The sequence below is a fragment of the Microtus oregoni genome, unplaced genomic scaffold, assembly GCF_018167655.1.
Source record: "Microtus oregoni isolate MIOR12 unplaced genomic scaffold, Mior012 000070F_ref0000104, whole genome shotgun sequence".
Classification (NCBI taxonomy): Eukaryota; Metazoa; Chordata; class Mammalia; order Rodentia; family Cricetidae; genus Microtus; species Microtus oregoni.
In genome coordinates, this window is record NW_024543977.1 from 1,634,328 (window position 1) to 1,660,934 (window position 26,607).

Below are 26,607 nucleotides of genomic sequence, written 5' to 3' on the forward strand. Positions count from 1 at the left end.
TCACAAAAGCTGGGAAGCTGGAGCACACTGCACAGCCTGCAGGCAGCCCAGAAGGTTGGAGTATGTCCTTTCCAGGTGACTCAGTTGGTCTAAACCTCTTCAGCTCATCTGGTTTCTGCTTCTTCCAGGCAGCTGCTCTGGTTCCAAAGTCTCTTTGTAGCTTGGCTTGTCTAGTGTCTTCTTTGAAGCTTGACTCTGCTCTTCTGAGAGGGACTCTCAGCCTTCATAACTTACTCTGGCAGGGCAGGGGAGGAGTCTAGTGAATGTGCTCAGCATCAGGGACTTCCTGAAGCTCTTTGGAGTTGTTCACCTTCCTCCTTAAGGAGCTTCCCTGCAGGATGGAATGTTTTAATCTCATAGGAAATAGTTAACAGCAAAATCTCTTTTGATGTTGGTTGCCCCTTACCTTCTTAATAAGAGCTCTCCTTCTCCAGACATCAGCAGTTGGAGAGGAAAGGCTGATTCCCTTGCGGGGCTTCTTTCATGTTCTGGAGTCCAAGGCTCCCTTCAGGTTGGAGAATGATGGGCAGAGTGTTCCTCCTTGACAGGACTCCAGGCAGCAGGACTTGCACCCTGTGCTGAGTTCTATCCCAGCCCCTCAAGAACAAAGCCAGAGCCGGGTGGTGGTAGCCTTTAATCCCAGCACTCGGGAGGCAGAGGCAGGCAGATCTCTGTGAGTTCGAGACCAGCCTGGTCTAAAAGAGCTAGTTCCAGGACAGGCTCCAAAAACCGCAGAGAAATCCTGTCTCGAAAAACCAAAAAAAAAAAAAAGAACAAAGCCAGAGAGATGACTCCCTGAAGCTGATGCAAAGACTAGAAGGACTGATCTAGTAGGGAGACTTGTTGTGTGTTTCAGTTTCTTGGCCTGGAAGCAATTCACCCAAAACCACTTAGATCCCCCGCCTTGCAGGGAATGGAAAGAAGGAGCTGGAATTCCTGAGGTGGGGACAAAGGAGTACAAAGGTTGTTGAGGGTGGTATAAGGGTCTTGTCGCTGGGCTTCACCAGGACCTCAGGGCGACATCCAGGGCCTTTGCTCTGATACCCCAGTCTTATCAGGTAACCTTTTTCTGCAGCATAAACTGTGTAAACTAAGTCACTTGCCCAAAAGTTGAGTCCCCACAGCCTGCTCAAGGGCTCTTTGCTCTGTGTGACCTCTTCTGGGCCCCTCCCACCTCTTCTGAAGGCTGGCTCCCTTTATTTCCAGCAATGGATGAGCAAGCTCTCTGGCGCTTCATTCATGACTTTATTCTCCATGTCAATGTAGCGCAAAGAATCAGAGCAACTGGGGGGCCACTTGGAGTAATGGGTAAGAAGGAGGACACCGCTTATTAAGTTATAGTTTGCCCAGTGGTAGGCTAAGGCAACAGAGATGTGAACCATCTGTGACTTCGTGTCCTGGCTGTGTGCTGGGTTTCCCCTTGGTTCTTGCCCTCTCTAAGGCAATCTGGAGTGAGAGCCTTTAGGGTGGGTTAGGGGCAGAAAATGAACCTGGAAAGCCATTTTCTCCAGACACTGTAAGGCTGATAGCAGCATCGATTGCTTGGGTCTGTGCGAGTTTACCTGTTCTGGTGAATTCCGCCCTGCAAGTCCAGAAACTCAGGGACATGGTACACAGCTTGGCTTGCTCCGGGATAAAAGCTGTAAACCATACACGCTGTGATTATCACTTGAAAGTTGCTGCCTGCAATCCAGACTCAGTTTGTGGTGGACCAAGCAGTAGAGCTGAGACCACAGGGCAGCCCTGCAGAGCTGTATCTCCCGATCCTGAGAGGATGATACAGGGATCCAAGTGTAACTTTACGTTATGTAACCGTACAGTGGATGCATGCTGAGGACACTCCCAGCCACCCAAACAGGAAAATCACATGCTGGGGGACTCCTGAACTCCTCAGTTCTTAAGTTTCTGGGATTTCCAGTCTCTCTGATAAGGGAAGCGTAGAGGTCATGCTGGAGATATACAGGTACTACTTGAAATACAGCTGGGAGGAGGGTCCCCATTTGCTTTCACTAGTGCTTAAAATACGTCCACAGAGTGTCCAGTGAGAAGCTCAAATCTTCTTTTTATGAGCCCTTCACATTAGGAAACCTGAAGAATGCATGAGGCTTATCTTTGATCCCATGCAGGTGGCCATCTGTGCTGGGGTCACCATAGACAATCCTGGTTTCTAATGGCCCAGCTCTCATGGTTAATAGTGCCTCCTTTCCTTCTCCCAGTAGAAGGTCCCTGGAGCACCTGACAGCTTGTTGTCACACCATCATTTCAACAGCTTCCCCAGCTGTTACACGTCTGTTCCCTATGACATACTGATGACATGTGCCTTCAGAACTTGGAAGCTAAACACTTACCCAACAGGGAGCCTCCCTTTTAAACATTTTTGTTGACTGGTTTTCCACTGTTTTGACTCAGTTATCAATGCTTCTAAAAGATCCATTTAAGGACGTTAAGCAAGCATTAATTATTTCTTTTGTGTCCAGATGTGAAATTACTTTAAATTACCTTGCTTTTAGGAAGAGTTAAAGAAAAAAAAAAGCTAAACATATATCAAGGTAACTCCACTTAGGCCTGGTTCTGGCCATGATTTCTCTCTTGAGAAATTTGCATAAAAGAAGTTGATGTGTTTTCCCACTGCCCTGTAATTAAATAGGCTTGTAACAAATCATCCACAATTGTTTGTGATTGATCCCCATGTTAGCCGACTTCATGTAGATGCCGTTTTGAAAGCCAACATTCCAGTTCTGCAATGGGTTGGCTATGACCAAAAAATCCCCTTTGTCTTCCTGCACTTCTGTTTCATTTAAAATGACACTTCTTTGTGTGTATGTAAGCTCATTTTAAGTCTGAATCCCAACAGATGAGAAAGGCTTGCACCTTTGCTGGGGTACAGAAATGGAGCTGGAAGTTGAACCCCCACAATCATTATTGTGGCTGTCTAGTTGACTGGAAGAAAATAAAATTTAAGTTCTTGCTTTCCCAGCAAGTTTTGAAGTACAGTAATAGGCAGATTGAATGATGATAGCAAAGTTTAAAGTTAGAAATTAAATTCTAAAAGTATAGTATACTTCTAGTTCAGAGATGTTTCTAGAACCAAGGACATCTCTCTAGTACCTAAGGTGACAATAGTGGTATTTTTCATGAAGATTTGAGTGCCAAGTTTGTGTAGATTGCAGAATGCAACTACTGTTTCTTCTGAGAAACTTGACAGTAAGTGGAGAGCTCTTAATAAGGTCAGTGTGCCTGGAGAGAGATATGTGAATAGCTCGCACAATGGCACGAACGGGGTCTTGGCAAAATATTTTCAGTTCCTGTTCTTAAACAACTGAAGTCCAGTGACTCACAGAGGCTCTGCCTGTAATTGCCAGACTCTGGTCATGCAGAGGAGAGAACATTTCACCATCAGAATATGTGTAGATCACAGTCCTTGATGATGTAGGCCCACTGGCTTTCTCGTTTGCTTGTTTCTTTCCTGCATTCTACAGCATATCTGGAGGACCTGCATAGGCAGCAGCAGCCTGCTTTTCCTTATGACAGAGAAGCCAAAGCCACTTGGGCACACGGGCTGCTTAGAGTCTCAGGGGTGCAGAGAGGGTGGAGGAGCGTGCTCTGGCCCCTCCGGGTGCCCACAGTGGCCCAAACACTGCTCTCGTGCTTTGTTTGCTGCAGCACAGGGTGACACAGCTCCTGTCCAGAAATCCACCTTTCCTATCTGCATGGGATTAACGGAAAGGCTACTGCTGGCTGCCGGCTGCATTTCCTTCATATGAAAGCTTGTTCCTGTACTGTGTCAAGCGACAAACAGGAGCCGCTGAGAGTGGCCTGTTCCCACAGGGCAACAGGTTGGGTGGTATCAAAGCCTTTGGCCTCATATTTCAATGTTCCCTGCTCCATTGACTCTGATAACTTGAAATCTTAGAGCAATCATATAAGACTTGAGGTATGGCGAGATGGTTCAGCAGTTAGGAGTACTTGCTACACAGCCGTGAGGACTGCAGTTTGTGTCCCAGCACCACATACCAAGATGGGCCTCCTGTGCTTGCCTGGAAAGCCCAGCTTCTAGGAGGGTAGACAGACACAGGAGGCTCTCTGGAGTCAGTTGCCTGAGAGCCTAGTCAAAACCATGAGCTCTTGGTTTAGGGAGAGACCTTGGGACTAAGGGGAAAAGTGATAGAAGAGACAACAAATGCCCTCTTCCGGCCTCCAGGAACACACAGGCCTGAACATTTGCATATCCAAGCACATATATACACACAGAAAGACAACCAAAACCATCTAACCCGAGACCTGTATGCAGAAGATTCTTCCTCATTGATGAACATTTTTTTTTTTTTTTTTTTTGGTGATGCTGCCACTCAAACCCTGGCCTTGAACAGTGTGGGCGAATGTTCTACCACTAAGCTACCCTCAGACTTGTTATGCTCTTTAAAACAAGGTTTCGCTAAGTCATTCAGGAAGGCCTTAAACTCACTCTGTAGCCTGGGCAAGCCTTCAATTTGCCATCCTCCTGCCTCAGTAACTGATATTATAGTCCTATATTACCAGGAGAGTCCTCCTTTATGATTACTTTTACCTAAATAAGTGACCAGGATTATGGGAATAGCTGTCTTGATGATTTCCCAAGTAAGTAAGATCAAGGGATGCTGCTGTTGCAAGGCCTTGGAAATTTCTAGCTATTTGCTGCCTAGGCCCACTCCTTGGCACTCAAAAGATGGCTCAACCGTTAAGAGCACTTGTGGCTCTTTCAGGGGACCCAGATTTTGCTCCCAGCATCCACATGGCGGCTCAAAACCATCTAACACCAGTTAGAGAGGACCAATGCCCTCTTCTGGCCTTTGTGGGCACTGCACCAAAAGCGTACACATACGTATGCGTACACATACGTTTGCGTACACAAGACACCCATACACATAAAATGAAAATAAATCTTTAAATATAAAATGAATCCACTGTCTATATTCCCTCTGCTAGGACACTGCTTGGATTTCCAGAAAAACCCTGGTTGGGATTGAGGGGCTCTTCTCCTTGCGACGTGGATGTCATCCATGCCTTAACTGGTGGCACACTCTTTTGTCTTTAACAAACTTCTGCATTTTTATGTTTGACGTGGCCAAAATATGTCCCTTCTGCTGCCAAGACACACAGGTGATTCAAGGCCACAATCTAGCCCAGAGGCCAGCCATTGTTCTGCGCACATTCCTGGTCTAAATCGGTGTCCAATCCTGCTTGAATGGACTGTAAATTGGGTGAAGGTATGACGGCCAGGATGACCATTGTCCTCTCCCCCTGAGATGATCTGGCGCAGCAGATTAAAAGGTCGCACCTTCCAGGTTAGCTCTTGGGTTCTTTTCAAATCTCCATAAGAGCCAGGGCAAATGTTGCTTGGATTATTTTCCCATCTTTTTTGTGTGGACATTGTGCCTCCTATTTTCACTTTCTGGGAAATTCGCCAGCTTTCCAAGGACTGGGTAGTGAACAAAATAAATATTTGTAGGTGGTTTAAAAGAAGAACAAGTCTGTCGGATGTAATCCTGCCCATCCAAAGGAAAGCATTTTAATTGCCTTTCAGATGTTTTTAAGTAATTAACTTGAGCAACCCAGAAGGTCGATTTACTAGGTGGCTTTTCAGATTTGTGATCAAGAGGTGTGTGTGTATGGTGTGTGTCTGTTTGTGTGTCTGTGTTGGGGCAAAGAAAGGCGTCTTAGAAGTGAAGGTGAAAAAGAAAGGAAGGAAGGAAGGAAGGAAGGAAGGAAGGAAGGGAAGGGAAGGAAAGGAGAGAAAGAAAGAAAGAGAGAAAGAAAGAAAGAGAGAACCAAAGCAAAGGGTTTAAAATCCGGGGGTTAAAATCCTGGTAAGGAAGTGATTGAAACCGACCAGAGAAAATTACAATACTTCTTTATAGATGCTAATTAGTTCCCTACAGAGTTGGTATGTAAAGTGTTTATTTCACAACATTTAGCATATACTTATCTTTAAAAAGAAAGAAAAAAAACTTTTAAAGAGGTTTCTCATAACTTTGGAGGATTCAGCGGTTCGCTGCTTATTACTCAGCCTATCTGGGGGGCCTATTGGGCTCCTGAGATTCAAGGGGGCTGGGCCTGACTTGCAACAGCAGTTCCTGTCCCTACTCCTGTGTGAAGTGTTTGCCTCGTCCGGGGAAAGCCGGCAGGCTGCGTCCTGGGTCAGCAGAGCGGTCACCTGTTGAGCGGCAGAGGCGGGGACAGCGGCCGCCTCCAGGGCACAGCCCCCAGTCCTGGCGACAGCGGGCGGGTGGCGGACGCTCTGGGACCCGGGCCGAGAGAGGCCGGGCCCTGGAATGCGGTCTTCCCTGGCGAGAGAGACTTTGCACCCGTGTGGAGACTAGTTGGGGTGGGGTTTCGCCGGTCCTCTCCGCCCCACCCCCGGGCCCCCTTCCAAGCGCTTTCTGCGAGCTTTCCGAACTGCGCTCTGAAGTTTCCAGAGTGAGGAGCCTGGGCGGCCGGCAGGGACAATGGAAGAAAGCGAAGGCCAGAAATGTGAGCCGAACCTGCCTCCCTCGGCAGACAGCAGACAGATGCCCCGTAAGTAACAGTCCTCAAAGATGGAGTTACACGCACGCTGCTTAGAACTGGAGACCCAGAGCCTGGCGCCACGAAAAGTCTGTTTCTTTGCGGGGGGGGGTGCGTTTGGGAGTGGGGGTGTGCGTTTTCAAACTAATCCCAGAGCTGTGGTTTCTTGTCTCTACTTTATTTGTGGCGAGATCTTCCTAAATCGGGGAAGAGGCGGTGCATGGTGTCAAATTGGTCGAACAGTGAACAAGCAATTTGTGCAGGATCCCTAAGCAATGACAAATGAATCACCCGACAGCATTTTGATAATTTCCCGGTGCTTCAGGAGGCTCTGAAAGGCAATTTTGCGCCTACCTTCAGGGCGCTGCGGTTCCATTCATTGAATGGGGGGGGGGGGGACTTCTTGTAGGATACAAAGTTTTGCAGTGCTTTAGAGTTAAATTGGAGCTTAAGAATGTTTTTATTTTGCAGATCCGAACGGCAGGGGAGTACTTGAGCATCTGGATGATAGATAGAACTCTGGGGCTTTCTGTTTTAATGTAAAAGTTGGGAGTTCTTAAAACAGCTTTCCTGTATTTTCTCCAGGCAGTTTCTTTTCTACCTTGTGTTTATAAAAGACTTTTCTTTTCCGTAGGGAATTTCCAGAACCTTATATAGTTACAAATAAATCTTGCCGGGAGGGTGGGTAGCTGCAGACAGTGATGCTGGCGCCCATCGGCCCCTCTCACTGAGTAGGCTGTCGGGGCACCTACCACACAATCTTGAACCGTCCCTGCCCTACCCGTCCAGGTTCATGCAGGGGCCAGTTAGTAACACAAAGATGTGCGGGAGTGCAGAGCTGCGCACGACAGCGCGTGGGAGTGGGGATTATGCACAAGGGAAAAGGTGTGTGTTTTTTAAAATAAAAAAAAAAGGAAGTAGCACATGACTCATCCACACTGGAAATGCAAAACCGAGCCAGACAGAAGAAAATACAATCAGCAGAGAGAAATCCCCCAGCCAACTGAAAAGGAAGCCTGTCTCTTAAATGCTCAATGAATCCCTGAGCCTGGGGGGCGTCAGTCCGCTCGTCTGAACGTCCCAGCGTTTAAGCTCGGTTTGAGGCTCCCGGGGTTGGTGGCATCCAAGCTAAGCCCTCCTCCCCACTCACTCTTTTGATAGGGCCGATCTTCCTACAGGAATTCAACCTCTGGGACTGTCCTCAAAAAAAAAAAAAAAAAAAAAAAAAAGACCCCGATTCTAGAGGGGGCAATTTGACCAGGACCAATTTAAGAACCAACTCTGAAACAAGCGGAGGAATTCATTGATGTTTCCGAGGTTGGGGTGGTCAGATCCTCGCTCTGCTTACTGGTCCACTCCATGAATATTGAACTTCTGTTGTGTAGTAGTCACTGTACCAGACGCTGGGGATCCAGCGATGCAGAACCCAGATGAAAAACAGTCCCCTTCATTGGACTGATGATGTTCCAAGGGCTAAGGGTGGGGCAGAAACAAACAATGAAAAAATAAGCCAAATGAGGAGTCTGTCAGATGGCTGGGATGTTGAATTTAGTAAATAAAGCGGAGAAGCGATGAGTCATTTTAATGCATACGTATTTCTTAAAGATTGTGTGAGATAGACTTAGACGAAAAATATTTTTTATGCTCCTAAGCTTCCTATTTTACTGGAGATCCTTTGTTTTATCTGGTGATTCTGTTGGCTAAAAATAAGACTATGGGGGAAAATAAGGGAAGAGCAAGGAAGTGGGGGTAAAATCAAGGATTATGAGAAAGCATGTCAGTGAGGTGACACTAGCAGAGATGAGAAGAAACCAAATTCACAGCACGAGAGGGAAGAGCAGGAACTTGGGAGGAGGAGAGGAGGGAAAGGGGTTGAGAGGTCGCCCAGGCCGGATTCTGTAGGGCTTGTAGAACTGTGGGGAGGTCTTTGGCGCTTACTTCATGGGAGGTGGGGCGCTTCTAGCAAATATGACTTGCCTTTTATTTAAAGAAATTAATTTTAATTAATTAATTTGGAACCCTGGTAGAGAACCTAGAGCCTTAAGCCTCTTAGGTAGGAACTCAAGAACTCTACCAGGTGTTCTCGAAGGCACTTAGTGGCTGAGGAGTGGTGGGCAGCTTCACACAAGTGGACTGGGGGAGGGGCAGCGAGGCCTGTAAAGGAGGCTCCTGAAGCAAAACAGGCAAGAAAATTCGTGCTGCTTCAGGCTAGATGTGATAAGCAGCAGGCGATAAGAAGCAAGCAGATTCCTGACGTATGCTGGATGCAAAGCCAAAGGAATTTGCTAAGATCAGATGTAGTGTTGAGTAGAAAAGAGAAGTCAGAAACACCTTCAAAATATTTGATCTAGGTAGCTGGAAGGATGGAACTGCATTTACCTATGGGGGAAAGCATTTAAGAGAAAGAGCTGGGGGGTTAGGGGAGTAGCATTTCCTTAGTGTGTGTGAGGATTAAGAAAAGTATACAGGTGTTGGTCAGTGGGTTGCCAGGAGGACTGGAGACTGAGCTTTCCCTCCTGACTACCTCTGTGCTGATTGATGGCCCCGGGCGCCCAAGAATTAAGATTGCACCTGGGCCTTCAAGAAATGACAGGTTAGGGACATTGGAAGGGGGTGGGAAAGTGGTAAAAGGAGAGAGAGTCCCAGTTAGAATCTCAAGATTTGGTTCTGGCTGCTCCACGTGAACTTCATTGTGTCATTGCGTGTACGTCATTGCGTGTATGTCGTCGTGGAGTGTGCTTCACCGAGTGTGCTTCAAGTGTGTTTCACTGAGTGTGCTTCACCACGTGTGCTTCACCGCATGTGCTTCACCGCGTGCGCTTCACCGCGTGCGCTTCACCGCGTGCGCTTCACCGCGTGCGCTTCACCGCGTGCGCTTCACCGCGTGTGCTTCACCGCGTGTGCTTCTCTGAGTGTGCTTCACCGCGTGTGCTTCACCGCGTGTGCTTCACCGCGTGTGCTTCACCGCGTGTGCTTCTCTGAGTGTGCTTCACCGCGTGTGCTTCTCTGAGTGTGCTTCACCGCGTGTGCTTCTCTGAGTGTGCTTCACCACGTGTGCTTCTCTGAGCGTGCTCCATTGGGATGTGCACGGCTTTCTTAGGGTGAGCTGAAGGAGCAGCGTCTCTGAGGCCCACATCACCTGCAGCCGCATGTGCTCATCTGCTACTGTGCTCTGCTCTGTATCTCTGCCTGTGTATCGGTTTCCGCAGTTACAGTGTGGGGTTCCTGGGCCAGGACTGTGTCTCACAGAGTGACAGAAGGCCGTCGACACTACTCCGGAGACGTTGTGTTATCAGGCAGCTGTCCACAGGGAAACCTTGAGTGAGCTTGTAACTCACACCTTTGAGAATAAAAGAGAACTCTATAAATAATTTTGCTGGGCAACAGGTGTAACTCAGAGCTATTTAAGAAAGGTGGCAGGCATATGGTCATCTCAAGAATCGGGGAACAGTGATAGCACCCTGGGTTACGGACCTCCTAAACTTTTTTTGCCCCTGGAGTCTTTCATCTGGGAAGATTTGTATGACTCTGGATATATACAATTGTAAGAGAGACATATAAATCAAACATTTCCTGGAGCTAAATCATAAAGAAGATTATTTTAAAACAACCCCTTTGGAACTGGAGCGATAGCCAAGTGGTTAAGGGTGTGCGCTGCTGTCCAGAGGACTCAAGGTCCCATGCTGAGGAGCTTACAATCCCTCGGAACTCCTGCTCCAAGGAATCTAACGTCTTCCTCTGCACTCTGGGCAACTGTATTTATATGCACAAACGCACAGTTATAATTAAAAATAAACCCTTTAAATAAATATCATAAACATCAATTAACTGTAAAAGAAAGTTCTTCTCCCCTCCCCCATTTTTCTTTTTTTTGAGACGGAGCGTCACTAGTTAGCTCTGGCTAGGTTGAAATTCCTTATACAGACCAAGTTGGCCTAGAACTCACAGGAATCTTCTTGCCTCTGCCTCCTCAGTGTTGGAACTGGGATTAAATGCATGTGCTACCATGGTTGTGTGTGTGTGTGTGTGTGTGTGTGTGTGTATGTGTGGTGTATAAAATATGATCATTTATTAAAGATGAAAACAAATTTGCACACTAACATGAATGTGTTTGTTTATTTTTATATAAGGATTTAAATCTTGGCTGAATATTTGATATGGCAAGATATAGAACATCTTTAAAACTTTTCAGTGTTGATAGTTTAATTTTATAATAGTGCTGAGAGCATCATGATACCAACATGTAGTACCAATGTCAAAAATATGTTTAAAGCCGTTTCAGAAACTGTGGAAATTCTGTTCCAATTCCAAATCAATATTTGCTGAATAATTTTTTTAAAAAAATGAATCTCAAGTCAGCATCTCAAATATTCTAAGATAAAAATCACACATCCTAAGATAATACATGTTGAAGACACACTAATTTGATACATGCTGAAGGATGACAGTAGGAAGCTATTTAAATTCCTTATTTTTTATAATTAAACCATTCTTTTTCTATAAGAGCATAAAGCTTTGCATAATTAGTGAAAGCACTGAAATTCAAAACATACAGTAATTGAATCTGAGCCACAGTATTTCCAGAAGCATTTGCTGGCAAGTTGTGGCATGGTGGCAGATGCCATGCGAAGCATGTGTGGTGTGTGTTCAGAACCAAGCAAGCATGCATGGTGTGTGTTCAGAACCAAGCAAGCATGCACGGTGTGTGTTCAGAACCAAGCAAGCATGCACGGTGTGTGTTCAGAACTAAGCAAGCATGGTGTGTGTTCAGAACCAAGCAAGCATGGTGTGTGTTCAGAACCAAGCAAGCATGGTGTGTGTTCAGAACCAAGCATGCATGGTGTGTGTTCAGAACCAAGCAAGCATGCACGGTGTGTGTTCAGAACCCAGGATCCTGGGAAACAAAATGCAATGTGAGCAAGCGCTGCCAGAAACCTCTCTGATTCATTAGAACTTGGTTTGTTTTGTTTTAAACATAGTCTCACGTAGCCCAGGCTAGCTTGAACTTTGTATGTGGCTGAGTATGACCTTGAGCTCCTGACCCTCCTGCTTCTACCTCCCAATTGCTACAATTACAGGCACACACCACCATGCCTGGTTTTATGTGTGTTGCTGGTTTACTTTTTACTTATTTATTTATTTATTTATTTATGGTGTGTGTGTGTGTGCGCGCACCTGAGTCTATGTACCACGTGTGTGCCTGCTACCTGTGGAGGTCAAAACAGGGTGTGGAATCCCTTGGAACTGGAGTTACAAATTTGTGAGCAGCCATGTGGGTGCTGAGAATCAAACCTGGCCTCTGTGAGAAATGAATGCTCTTAACGTCTGAGCTATATCTTCAGCCCCCGATTTCTTCATATATGATTTTGAATTAATTGTTGCTTGTTGCAGGCTTCAAAACCCTTCACTGTTGCTAACTTCTTTCACAGCTCCATATTTAGTTCTGTGACCCCCATAGGTGTTATGGTAAAAATAAGATGCTGCAGATTCCCGAGTGGCGGCAGTGGGCAGCAGGCATGAGGCCACGGCCAGCCATGAAGGCAGCCAGGCAGGGAGCCATGTGGCAGGTGAGAGACTGAGACAGATAGGCATGCCATGCAGAGTGAGGTTGGATATTTATTTAGTGGGTTATGGAAAGGAAGGGGAAAAGGGAGAAGGGGGAAGAGCAGAGAGAGGCAGAGAAAGAGAAACGGGGGGGGGTGGAGTGGGGAGAAGGGAGAAGGGCAGAAGCTGCCTCTTTGGGAGAGAGACTAGAGGTGGAAAGGAAAACATGAAGGTGGGGGAGGAAGGGAGTCAGTGGGGCTTGTCTCTTAAAGGGACAGGACAATTCATTACAATCGGTCCAGAGTGTAAAAAGCTGTGTGTTTTTGGCAGAGAAGGCATTTGGTACTATTGGTGTAATTTGTTTGAGATGGGGTCTCATGTAATTCAGGCTGGCTTTGAACAAATGTGGTTGAGGCTGAACTTGAACTCCTGATCTTCCTGCCTCCTGCCAAGTACTGGGGTATGATGTGTTTCCTCATGCCTGGTAGTTGGTGGAATTTTAATCTGTGTCTTATTTTCTTTAGAGGCCATGGTCTCTTAGTGTGATTCTTAGGATGTTGCCCACAATACAAGTTCCTGTTCTGGCTTTTAAGAGCATTTTGAAAACTATGCCAGAGTCCATCCACCTGCTTGCCTCCTCTGGCCAGTGACTGGCAGCCTCCTTTGGAGTACCAGCCTAGGGAATGAGAAACATTCAGTCTGCGCTCTGAAATAGCCCATTCCATCTCCACCCCGTGTCTTCTTTCACTCTTCAGAGCACTGCCTGACACTCAGATCGCATATTAGTGTGTTTGCTGACTGTCTCTCTAATCATCATGGTGATGCTCCTATTCAGGGAGAGATACAATCTATCTTGATCACTGCTCCATCACCCTCCTACTCCCTCAGCGTTTGGAACAGCCATTTCATCAATATTTGTGTGAATGAACAGTTCACTCTGTCAGTTAACTTGAATCCACACAAAAATGCTTTTCTAGATTAGGGAGCAAGCTGTTCCTATTTTGTATAAAATCTATACCAGGAATTGTATTTTATCCTTGACATTATTTTTTTAAGAAATGTATTTATGTGTAGGAGTGCTTTCCTGCATGTGTGTCTGTGTACCCCATGCCTACCTGGTGCCCACAGAAGCCAGAAGAGGACAAGGATCTCCTGCAACTGGAGTTACAGACAGTAGTGAGCTGCCACGTGGGTGCTGGGATTTTAATGTGGGTCCTCTGGGAGCGTAGCCAATGTTCTTAGCTCCTGAGCTCTCTTCAGCTCTCCCACCACTACTACTACTACTATTATTATCATGAATATGTGTGATGTGATTGCAGATATACCTTGCTCCCTTTGTAGCGGTCCGAGGACAGCTTGTGGACTTAGTTTTCCCCGTCCACCATTCTACAGCTTCCAGGAATTGAACTCAGGTGGCCGGGCGTGCTAACACTCCTCTTTTGAGCCATCTTGCCAGCCCTCTGACCTCAGTTTAGAAAGTCTTTTATAGGGATGCAATGGCCCCGTTTCAACAGTAATTCCTGTACAAGTTTGTATATGGTGATATCTCTGTAATATTGACAAGAGGACCGGAAAACCAAGGGACACTGAACTGAGTGTCCAGTAAACATGGCCATTATTCAGGCCCAGTGTTCTTGGTGGCTTTATATGGTCAGGGTCAATTTCCTGGTCCCACATACTGGAGTGTGTTGCCCTTGAACTAACCCTTGGGTGTCCCTTTGCCCCATCAGCACACTATCCTTTTAGAGGTGTCTCCTTTGCATTCATCTGGTGAAGTGAAGACAGATACCCTGCACGATTATTTAGGAGATTCAGGGGTCAGGAATAAAGGGATTCTTGTTACTTCTGCCACATTCCACTCACTGGAATTAGTACAGAGTTCCAGATAGACGGAGACTACAAGAATTGGACTCTGCCTGTGTGAGCAGCCCAGGGGCTGTGTCCATTCCAATAGAGTGCAGTGGTTGTCATGGTAAGTTGTCACCCAAAGGCTTCACAGCCAGGCAGCCTCTCCTTGAAGACCAGTGCTCTTTGGCAAGGTTGGAAAGCTCCATCTTTCCTAGTGTGAGGGCCAACTGGCTGCAATTCTAGCATTTGGACAGCTGACTCCAGAGGTCAGGAAGCACGAGTCTGGCCTGGGCTGCAGAGACTGTCTTTAAAGAAACAAAACAAAAACCAATCACAACACTGCAGCTATGAAGTGAGGAGGAGCCAGAGATGTGGGGTAGTAGGCAAAGTGTCTGACTCACAAGCAGAAGGACCCGACTTTGGATCTGCAGAACTTGTGTAAATAGCTAAGTGTGGTGCACTTGCCCATGGTCTCAGCCCTGGAGCTGGAGACGGGAGGTTTGCTGACAGCCAGACTAACAGAATTTGATGAGCTCCTGTTTTTCTACCTCACAAAACACAAGGTGGGGCATGGTAGAGGAAAATACCTACCCTTTATCTCTGCCTTCCACACAAGCGTGTACAGACACATTCACAAATACAAGTGTGCATATACCATATGCAAACACATACAAGGAGTATGTGGACTACCTAATATTTATCAGGGTATATGTGTGTGTCTTAGATAACCATCTAAGACAAGAGTTCATGCTCTATTACACAGCAGCCCCAGCTGACCTGGAATTCACTATGTAACCTAGGCTAGCTTTGAACTCCTACCTCAGCCTTCTGAGTGCTGAAATGGTAAGCGTGAGCCACTGGACTCCCTGACCTTGACCAAGGAAGAAATTCTCAGAGAATTTTAATTCAATGGTAGAGTGCATATTTAGCATGTACAAGACTCTGGGTATAATCTTCAGTACAAAAAACAAAATTAAAAGCAAATAAGATAAAACAAAATAATTATCCCAAGAAGATAGCTGCACTTGCGCTGGTTCCCAGCCGGTTGTGGAGTGGCCAAATGATGCAAAGCCCTAAATCCCTCACCATGTCATCTGACTCAGCCAGAGTAACCAGAGCATGGCAAAGACACCGGCTCCCGCAGTCCGGCAGTTGCCTGTCTGCCGAGCTTCTATGTGGACGGCTCCTTGGGATGCTTGCCTTCCTATAACCTCTGCCTTTTTGCATTCAGCCTCCCCAGACCCTCTCTGCTTTTTATGTCCAGGAAGCGGACTCATCCCTGCTGGAGTCCCCAGGTCTCTGAGGAGCAGCTCTTTTGTCCGCCTGCCTTCCTCCTCCCCACTTCTGCTCTGGAGTATCTTTAAGGGCAGGTTTTCCATTGGAAGCTCTTGCTTGCTCTTTGTCCTGCTGGAAGTGGGCTCCCTGGAAGAGCTTGGGAGGGGCAGGAAGAGGAAACAGGGCTGCCTTTCAGCTTTGCCCAGGCCTTGTCTTCAGGCTACAGCTTCACTACTTTGTTGGACAAGGAGTCCCAGAATAGCAAAGAGTCGGGCACACCCATATTTACATCTTAGCACTAAAGTTCTTTCCAAACAAGAAATAGAACTGCCCTTCTGTTTGGCAGCTTGAGAGCCACACTTCTGCTTTTCTCTATTCATACGGATAATGAGGAATTGACCCGCTTGGGTCTGACACCGTGACTGTGGAACTCTGACAAAATGCACTGTGCCCGTTCCTTCTCTTGGTTATGATGCCCCGCCTGACGATACGCTCAGCTAAAAGGCCGCATTCTCCCCACATGACTGCAATGGTCCAGATGCCAGTTCTCCTTCAAGAGTCTGGCAGCTTCCAAGAGCAGAGGAAAGGGCCTACGTGACGATGAGGAGTGTGAAGTGGTTTTGTGTGGACAGTGTTGGTTTGTTCGGGCGCTGATTCCTGGGGCTGGGACAGAGGCAGAGGGGACTGGTGGAGCAATGGATGAGGGTGATAAGACAAAGGTGGGCTCTGTCCGCCAGGCAGCCTGCATAAGCCTTCCTTCTTGCTAACTGCGGGTGCTGTTTCCACTCCTTTAATCTAAGACATGTTCAACCTTGTTAGACAGCTGGAAAATTATTTAGAAATCCACAAAAATGTGAAAGAGATAGAGAAGCAGTGTAAAGTTGATGCAACTTCCCTCATAACAAGCATCAGGTAAGGCTGAGAGTTTGAAGTCCAGGCAGTGGGATGGCGAAGAGGATAATGTGCACTGTAGGTTGACAGTGACCTCAGGACCCTACTTCTATGTGGTCTCTCAGTTTACTTCAAGAAAGAAAGTGGGAGACTCCATAGTCTGTGGGGCTAACTGTTCTTGTTGTCTCTGCTGACCCTGCTGGTCCCTGGATGGAGCAGCTGTGTTGCTAAAAGCCTATGAGTTCAACAACCTGTCTGTCTGACTGGTTATGTGTGACTCTCTTTTTATATTTATTTATTAAGTATACAGTGTTCTGCCTGTATGCATGCCTTCTGGCCAGAAGAAGGCACCAGATCTCATTACAGGTGGATATGAGTCACCATGTGGTTGCTGGAAATTGAACTCAGGACCTTTGGAAGAGCAGGCAATGCTCTTAACCACTGAGCCATCTCTCCAGCCCTGTGTGTGACTCTTTATCCGTATGTCTGAAAAAATAGCCTTGTCAGAGATTCAGATTTGTTCATTAAGCTAACTGTCCTGGGTAACTTTCCCATGGATTATTTTAATGTTGTCGAAAACAGTCTTGAAAAGCCACAGGGCTCTATCACTCACACGATGGTTTTGGCTAATACAAAAATACATGTGCAACACACACCGTACAAAAGAAGAAGTTGAGCATCTTCGTGGCACATGCTCTTCTCGGCCTGAGATATGCTCTTTCTGCTCTTAGCTTTGTTTTTTGTGGTGGTCTTGTGGCTCTGACCCAGAGCTTTGCAAATCCCAGGTAAGAGTTTCACCTCTAAGTTCCATCTTCTGTCCTACGTTCTACTCTTTGTAACAAACTCCATGACTTCTGAGTTATTAGGGAAGAGAGGCTAAAAAAAAAAGAGAGAAAAATAAAGATATTATTACTTGATAAAGATTATTCTTACTAACTAAATAAAATTACACTAACCCCTCAATACCTTCTTAACTATTCTTAAATGTTTATTTGCCTTCTCCCTCTTTAAGCTTACTGCTGAAACTAGTAAAAGTTAATAGTAACTAATTGGGCTGCAGGAGTGGGAGCATGCAGAAGAATTGTTCTTTGGGCACATTGAGCTTGGGAAGACTAGAACAGGAAAACTAGCCAGAGATGAAATAGTTTCCTTTTCTTGCTAGCTGGACTCTGCACTTGGAGATCTTCTATACGCAGAAGCCTCCAGAAAAAGAGAGGATAACAGTGTTAGGGTGTCAGTGCCCTTGCTTCTAGGGAACTGATTTATGTCTAAACTATGGACAGCTGTTGCTTTAAAAAAAATTGCTAAACCAACCAACCAAATAAATAAATAAATAAAAATTACAAAGCCTCGTGGTAGTGGCATACGCCTTTAATCTCCACACTCCACTTGGGAGGCAGAGGCAGGTGGATCTCTGTGAGTTCCAGGATGCCAAGGCTACACAGAGAAACCCTGTTTTGAAAAACAAAAATTATTATAATGGTGGAGGGGATGCACATGTGCCTGTAGCAGTCAGGAGACAGCAGGCAGAAGTCAGTTTTTTTATTCTACTGTGTGGGTGCTTGGGCTTGAACTCACACCTTTGGTCTTAGTGGGAAATTCCTTAACCAATTGAGCCTACTTTTTCTAGAAAGGCTGTGAGAACAGGGTGATGGTGACACACACTGTTAGTCCCAGTACTTGGGAGGCTGAGGCAGGAGGATCTCTGAGTTCAAGGACAGCCTGGTCAACGTAACAAGCTCCAGGCCAGTCAAGGTTACATAGTGAGACCCCGTCTCAAAACGAAACAGAACAAAAATCAAAGAAACAAAAGACTATGAAGAACCGTGTTCTTGAATTTTTGCAGCTTCTCAATGTTTGTTACTTTCATCCCCATCCTAAAAAACCGAAAACAACAGAACAAAGAAAAACAGGGTCAGAAGGATCTTTAACTTGCTTTGAACCCTAAGCACTAACCTCGTAAGCCCTCTTTGATCTGTTCTAAGGATAAGCTGACAGGACTCTGATAGGCCAGCTTTATGTTGGAAGTCCTCTACTTAGGTCAGAACCATCAAAACATATCCATGGCGCTTCTCTTTCTACATGTGTTTCAGATGAAGTCGTTTGGGGGAAAATATGACCGAACCTTCATTGGATGGCTCCCCATTACCTTCCATGATAGTCCCCATGCCTGGCTTTTGATGATAATGGAGAAATGGAACTCTCCAGTTCTTCGCTGGTGCCAGTGATCTTCGGAGGATTATATAGCTTCCTTTCCTCTTGGTGCTGGCCCACGCGTGTCAGAACCATCTTCAGATTATAAAAATTATAAAATCCTCTTAGTAGGTTGAAACTATAATGGAAAGTGTTCAAATAGTCAGAATTCCTGAGGTTACCTCTGCTGTGATTATAGACACAGGAGTAGTTACCTGCAAACACCTGGTCTGGCCACACTTACTCATTTGTAACAAACTCAATGGCAGAAATAAATAAATAAATAAATAAATAAAAAACAACAAAAAAAAACCCACTTGCTACAGCATATGAAGTACTTTTTTTTTTTTTTTTGGTTTTTTTTTTTTGGTTTTTTGAGACAGGGTTTCTCTGTAGCTTTGGAGTCTGTCCTGGAACTCACTCTGTAGACCATGCTGGTCTCGAACTCACAGAGATCCACCTGCCTCTGCCTCCCGAGTGCTGGGATTAAAGGCGTGCGCCACCATCGCCTGGCCATGAAGTACACTTTTAAAATCACTTCTGATTGTAGAATTTTTTTTTCTATCTTGCAAAAAAAAAAAAAGAACAAAAAAAAAATTGTTAAGTTACATTGATTCATTAGCAACTGCCACAAACCCGAGACTCCTGTGAAATCCTTAATTGTGAATTGTACTTTTGTTCTTCATCCTGCAGAGCAAGGGAAAAGCAATCTTCATGTAACGTCCCTGGAAGATGCAGCATGCCGCCGGCCCAGGGAACGCCTGTCTAATGGACACAACCGGGCTCAGGTTTCCAAGCCTGCCCGAAATATCCCCAGGAGACACACGCTAGGTGGTCCCCGAAGTTCCAAAGAGATCCTGGGGATGCAAACGTCTGAGATGGATAGAAAGAGAGAGGCGTTCCTGGAGCATCTAAAGCAGAAGTACCCCCACCATGCCACAGCAATCATGGGTCACCAGGAGAGGCTGAGGGACCAGGTAGGAACACACTGCCAGTCATCTTGGTCTTGCTCATTCATTTAAAAATACTTTTAAAACTTAAAGCACTTATTCACCTGTGTGTACATATAAGTGTCTGTGTGAGGGTATGCAGTTCAGTGGTATGTGCGGATGTAAACCCATACATGGGCACAGAGGCTAGAAGGTGTTCTCAGGTGGCCTCCGCTGTCATTTTGCACTTATTTCCAGGATCGGTCTCCCGCTGAACCTGGGGCTGACATTTTCTCACTAGACTGGCAGTCAGCAAGCCCAAGTGATCTTCCAGTCTGTGTCCCCCTTGGAGCTGGGGTTACAGGCATGACACCGAGCCATTCCTCCAGCCCACTCAGTCTGCTTTGTTGTTGCTATTGCAGTGTTGAAATTAGAACCCAGGGCCTTGCCTATGCTAGGAAAGCATTTTTACATAGATTATTCATTGTTTTCTTAAAAAGAGATTTGTTCATTATTAGTACTATTATTATTATAACTACTACTATTACTATTGATGATGATGATGTTGATAATTTTTCTTTGTTTGACATGGGTTTCACTGTGAAGTCTTGGCTGGCTATGAACTCTCTACGTAGATCAGGCTGACCTCAGACTTACAGAGTTCTGCCTGCCTCAGCCTCACAAGAGCAAGGATTAAAGGCATGCACACCATGCCCAGCCTGTTATTAATGTTTTTATTTGTGTGCGTGTGTGTCTGAGTTTATGTGTACTCCCTGCATACATGTACTTACAGAGGCCAGAGAGAACACTTGTGAGCTGCTGTGTGGGTACTGGGAACCAACCTGGGTCCTGTACAAGAGCTGTCTAATGTTCTTAGGCCTTGAGCCTTCTTTCCAGCCCCTCACAGCTCATTCTTTAATGAGCAAGATGACTTTGGGGTTCAAAGTGAAAAGATCAATGGGTGTTCTTGTCATGGAGTTGTTCCTGATTCCTGGCTTAGCTATTGTCTTCCTAAGCAGCATATCAAGAGAACAGAAAAGTCTGACCCAAAAGGAAAGCTCACAAATCAAACAGTTCTCCCCAAATGAGCTTCTTTTCAACCACAAATGCATCAAATGCATAGGGCATGAAGGATTTTGTTTTCTGAGTGAGACATCGTGCAACTGCACTTCATCCTGAGAACACTTAAGTGCTTGGCACAGTGAATGAATGAATGAGTGAATGGGTGAATGAATGAATGAATGAAGGCAAAAATCTCTGAGGACACTTCAAGGTAAATAGAGCATCTACGAATAGACTTGTGACAAGCCTCTTCAAGCTGACCTCAGACTTTTTGCTCCTGTTCTTTTTACTTCTTTGGTAGAAATCACAGATGCTTTTTTTTGCATCCTTGCTTTCTGCTGTCTTCAGCTACCTGTTTTCTCTGGTTATCTTGACAGCCACAAAGATATCACCCAGCTGCGTGGCACAGGGTTTTATTGTTCCTGGGCTGTGTGCAATTACTTTTTAGCAGACTGAGCGGGTTTAGGGTCACAGGAGATGTGTGGCTTCCTCTGGGGCCCTCTTATCAGATTGACCTTTGAGGCTGGAGACTGCCTGGAGGGGAGCAAACCGAGAGCCCTCTACCAGTATTTCAGTGGGTGGAGAGCAGGTAGGGGAGGGCACTACAGACTTCCAGGGGCTGAGGCAAGCTCCATGTTTTTAGTCTTCTGTCTGGACAGTTAGATGCCACAGTTCTGTCTAAGTCATTCAGCTTTTGATTATTCATAGAAATGGGTGGGGGCATCATGTGGTACAGTTTCAGTTCACAGTTTGCCCTTAGTTCCATTTCTCCCTGAAGTGGACCGTCCTCTAAGGACTCTATCAGACTGCCTAAATCTGTGAAATATGCTTTCTTTTTCACATTCGATTTCCTTCTCCTTTGTATTGCAAAAAGGCAGACTGTGGGCTGAAGAGGAAATGGGAAACTTCACTGACCTAAAGATGGGCAGATAACCCACTCCTGTGTAAGGAAGGAGGGCTACATTTCCTTTGAAGGAGGCTCGGCAGCTCTGATGTGCTTTTGAGCAATAGGATAGTGTTTTTTTCTCTTTGTCTCTGTTTTGGGAAATATTATAATTGATACAAAGCTATTCATATGGAAGTATCTTAAACTCAGTAATGATTACACATCAAGGAAAAGCTGGGATTGAACAAAAGAAGTGTGAACGGGGAATCCTTGTTTATTTATTCCACTATTCTAAATGATAAAGGTCGTGGCCTGTAAGTTTGTTTTTTGTTATTATTGTTTGTTCATTTCTTTCTTAGACAGAGTGTCACTATGCAGTCCTGGCTATTCTGGAACCCCTTATCTAACCAGGATGGACTTGAACTCACAGGGATCCGTCTATTTCCTGAGCCACATGCCAGGTCCAGGGCTTGTAAGTTTAGAGTAAATCTTGTCACACACAAGGTACACAAGGGACAGTACACTTGAAGGGGATGGAGAGAAGGGTAGAAAAGATAAAAAATCTGTGTTAAATGGGAAGGGAAATGGGTTAGTGGCCTACGATACTGACCTACTGTCCCCAACAACACCTCCACCTCCACTGAGCTATGAGGTGACCTCGCAGCTGTTCTTTCCTGGTGAGAACAGGGGCCAAGTCCCATCCCTACCTTTTTGTGTTCTGTGCTGACTATCTAAAAAAGGGAGACTTTGAAGGCCACATCTGTGTGCACTCAGGCTGCTTCTGAGGTCGTGTCCATCCCAACAGCAGAGGAGCGTTGGGGGACTTGGGACATTTCATCTGACTTCTCCTCCCTTGTCTCTCACCACCCCTGAGTATCTTCCTGCCTCGCTGTGTCCACAGACCTTCTGACTGTGGCTTTTCCTGTGGAGGAAGTCAAATAACACCATCTGATGCCCATCTCTAGACTCTGAGCCTCTAAATACCAACTACTCCTTTGTGGGCTGTAGTCCTGGCTGCCTCCCCAGCATGGCTGAAGGAAAGTCAAAAATGATATATCTGGCATTTTAGATGCCAGCCTGGTAGTAGGAATCCAGGAATCTTCTGATTCCTTGCTATCAAACACAATGGAAAGAGGAATGTGCCCCTGCTTCAGAATCTTAGTTTAAGTACTAGAATATTCCTAATAGAGAATTTAAAACTTAGGTTTAATTTTTAAAAAATTATTATCTCACATTTGTGTGTACACACTCAAGTATGGAGGTCAGAAGTCAGCTTTGTGGAGTTAGTCATTTCCTACTGCCTCTCTCTGGGTTCCTGGTAGAAAATGTAGGTTGCCAACCTTGTATGGCAAGCACCTTCACGGATGAGCCATCTCCCTGGTCCTGCATTTGAGCTTCTTATTTATTTATTTAGGCCCTGCATTTGAGTTTCCTATTTATTTATTTCCTATTTGTTTGTTTGTTTAGGCCCTGCATTTGAGTTTCCTGTTTATTTATTTATTTATGTGCATTGGTGTTTTGCCGGTATTAGTCTGTTTGAGATTGTCACATTTTCAAGAACCGGAGCTACAGACAGTTGTGAACCACCGTGTGGGTGCTGAGAATTGAATCCAGGTCCTCTGGAAGAACAGTCAGTGCTCTTGGCTGGAGAGAGCCATCTCTCCAGCCCCGCATTTGAGTTTTTAAAACTATGAATTCATTTTCTTGACTCTCAATTATTGAGAAGCTGAAAGATTACCTTAAGGTCCATCCAAGTCCTTAAACTATGCAGGTGCGCACTTTGCAGCACAATGCATGTTTGCAGAAGAATGACTGCACCTTTCTGTCTCCCTCCGCATTCTTAGGTCTTTTCAAACAGCTACTCAGCTACTTAGTTCTTATGTGTGTACACATGCGTATGAAGGTATGTGGGTGAGCGAGCATATGTGTGAGGGTGCCAGGACAACTTGGAGGAGCTGGTTCCCACCTCCACCTCATTGAGGCCTTCTGGCCACTGTCCCTACCTGTCCTGGAGAACTGTAACTATAGTCGCTTGTCACCACGTCAGACTTTTTATGTAGGTTGCAGGAGTCACTTGCACTTTGACCCCTGAGCCATCTCTAGACTCTTTTGGGCTTTTTTTTTTTTTTTTTTTTTTTTGGTTTTTCGAGACAGGGTTTCTCTGTGGTTTTGGAGCCTGTCCTGGAACTAGCTCTTGTAGACCAGGCTGGTCTCGAACTCACAGAGATCCGCCTGCCTCTGCCTCCCGAGTGCTGGGATTAAAGGCGTGCACCACCACCGCCCGGCCTCTTTTGGGCTTTTTTAATTGGGCAGGGCCATCAGACAGGGGGCCCCATTGCCTGACTGTGGAGGGCAGAGTGTGGTTGGAGTGCAGCCATCAATATAGGCTAATTGTGGAATTTGGCACTGATGACTTATTTTTCTCAGTCATGGCTTAGTGAGATAGCAACTCTTATAAAGGAAAACATTGAATTGGGGCTGGCTTGCGGTTCCAGAGGTTTAGTCCATTGTCACCATGGTGGGGAGATTGGCAGCACACAGGCAGACATGGTGCTGGAGAACAGCTGAGAGTTCTACACCTGGGTTCACAGGCAGCAGCAAGAGAGAAAACCACAGGGCCTGACGCAGGCTTTTGAGATCCACAAAGTGACACACTTTCTCCAAAGCGACGTCTCCTAAATCCTTTTAAGTAATGCCACTCTCTGGTAACCAAGCATTCAATTCTATGAGCCCATTGGGGCCATTCTTATTCAAATACCATAAGTGGGAAATTTGAGGCAAGTAGCTGTGGAACAAGCTTTCAGGGTTGGAACAGGGTTGTTTCTCAGTGACAGTGCTTTCCTAGTCTGAATGAGATTTAATAACTAGCAATGTGCAAAAAATGAGAAAGAAGAAAAGACGAAAGAAATACTCGTTGTTTGCAAAGTCGATTTGACCCACACATTTAGCAGTTAGGGTCTTGTGTTCTCTGAGAACGGTGTTAGGAAATGATTCCGTGTACCTCAAAGTGTGAAGATCAGCTCATGGAGGGAGCTGTTCGCAGGGAAGAATTTCACACTGAGATCAGAAGTTGCTGCAGTCTCAGAAGGATGAGGGACCCCTGTTTCCCTGGTTAACCTCTGTGTCCTCGAGGTCTCACCTATGGCAAGGATCCTGATAGATGGCATTCTTCTGGAGTAGGGAGGTCAGAGAGATGATGCCAGACAAAAATCGAGCAGCCTAGGAAAGGTGGAAGTGGACTTTGGAGAAGAACATCAGTGGATACAAGGAGAGGGAAGCCAGGTTGTGCTAACAGAGCCTTGAATGCCAGCAGAAAGTGTGGATCCATGGATCTGAGCCATGGTGTGGAATCATACTAACAGCAAAGTTTCAGAATCACCTTTCAGTGATATGTGGGAGGGTTGATGAAACTGGTTGGTAGCAGCCTTGGTGTCCAGACAGATCTGCAGTGATAAGGTCCAGGGTGGCAGCTATGGTCTGGAACCTAACCAGAGATACATACGGACATACCAGACTTTAGGAACGAGACAAGGACAGTAACAGACTGGAGGAGAACAAAGGTACAGGAAAGACTATCACAGGTTCAGAGGAATAGATGTAAACCTTGATTTCAGAAGCTGGAATGGTGGCACACACCTTTAATCCCAGCACTTGGGAGGCAGAGGCAGACAGATCTCAGTGAACTCAAGGCTAGCGTGGTCTCTACATGATGAGTTCCAGGACACACAGGGCTACACAGGTCCCCTGCCTCCACCGTCCATCCATCCACTCAAGAAATGAAAAGACCTGGTTTTGGGTTTCATTCTATTTTTTAGCTTGTGCAAGGTCCAAGTAGTCCATGGTGCTCGGAAACATTTAGACACTGGAGAGCTGGGAAAGAGGGGCTGAGAAATGTCTGAGTTTGTGATGCTCTACTGGCTGTGTAAGCATTAGGACCTGAGTTCGGATCCCCTGCAGACAGACAGCCAAGCATTGTCTGTAACAAGGGGGAGGTGGGAAGCAGTGGTGAGCTCAGTGAGTGACTGTGTCTCAACATAGAGGGGAGATACGCAACACCAACCTCTGACCTTCACGCGTGCATGCACACACACACACACACACATGCACGTGCACACCCCCAACATACACACACAAACCTATTCACAGATACTACACACACAGTCACACACATAAAAATGAACGGGAAAAACGGGGAGTGGGAAGGTACCATTAGTAGTAATAACGAGAGGACAGAACTGACGTCATGGTGTCAGCCCTTGCGGTCTTGTTGATGGGGATGACTTGGGTGGGGACGCCTCCGGTCTGGAGCCTGTTCAATAGCGTTTGGAAGCATCTCTTTGGAGCCTCTGAGGCCGGCTCTCCCACAGCCTTACTGCAACCCCACTTCACATTCTCATCTCAGTGTCTTTGGCTTAGCTGAGCTGCTCTTTCTCTGTCCTCCCAGTTCCCTTATCTGTAGTTTTCCAGGGGCACCACAAGCATGTCTTTGTGGAAGGGTAAACCTGAGCCTTGCTTGTTCTGGTCTATGGGATGGACCTTTGAACTAGGGCTGATTTTTGAGAGTGTGGGGCAAATAGCAGGCATTGCCCTGCCAGTTCTTACTCCATCTTACTCCAAAGAGGTATTTTTGCACGAATGGCATGTGCAATGGCTTGGTTTCCTGAGCCTTTATTGGCATTGCTCCTAGGTCAGCGATGCTGCTTAGCCGGCACCAAGATGCTGAGGCTGAGCAGGTGTGGGAAGGACAGGAAATGAAGTGAAGCCATGGCCCAAATGTGCTGAGAGAGGACTGAGCAAGCCTGTATTTTATGTCCCCCTTGTTTTTCTCCTACTCCGTTTCTTTGCTCCTTCCTTTTTCTGTTTTCAGATTCTTCAATGGAACCAGAACTCTCTCCTGTGCAAAAGCACGCTAAATATAAAATGTGTGAGAAGTGTTACTGTTTAAAGACCCAGTCCTTTCCCCTACTACTCCATGACACATCCGTGTTTCCTTCTTGTTAGGAACAGCACTTTCATGTCCTGTAAGCTAGTAGAGAGCAAGCAGTTTCTCTCAGGTCTCTTTTTTTTTCCATTATTTATCAAGAATCAGCTCACATTTCTCTTTTCAGGTAATCTTATTGTTTTTAGCTTCTATCTTCAGTAATATCCTTTCCTGGGTTTTAAAAATTATCTTGTCTTTTATAATTTCTTTAATTGAGTTTAATTTTTCAAAAGCTTTAATTTTGCACATTTGACTGTTTTTGCTGCATTTTTGGAACATGTGTTTGCCCGATTCCCATGGAGACAAGAAGAGGATGTTGGATCCCCTGGAACTGGAGCTACAGGTGGTTGTGAACCAGTATGTGGGTGCTCAGAACTCCAGGTCCTCTACACGAGCCACAAATGCTCTTATCCGCTGAGCCATCTTCCCAGCCCAAGTTTAATTTCCAATGGTAT

General features: G+C 45.9%; 1 protein-coding gene across 16 annotated transcripts in view; it reads left to right on the forward strand.

Annotated features, from left to right (window-relative positions):
* Kiaa1217 (KIAA1217 ortholog) overlaps positions 1–26,607 on the forward strand; it is an 818,936-nt gene that overhangs the window by 519,094 nt on the left and 273,235 nt on the right. For 12 of the 16 annotated variants that reach the window (XM_041641628.1, XM_041641627.1, XM_041641635.1 and 9 more), the window contains one exon: positions 18,988–19,271. In XM_041641628.1, coding sequence (XP_041497562.1) covers positions 19,158–19,271 — 114 coding nt within the window. In that variant the 5' untranslated portion in view covers positions 18,988–19,157. Of the gene's footprint in view, positions 1–6,456; positions 6,556–18,987; positions 19,272–26,607 lie in introns of those variants that run through there. The other 4 variants (XM_041641624.1, XM_041641637.1, XM_041641625.1 and 1 more) reach the window with 1 other exon arrangement.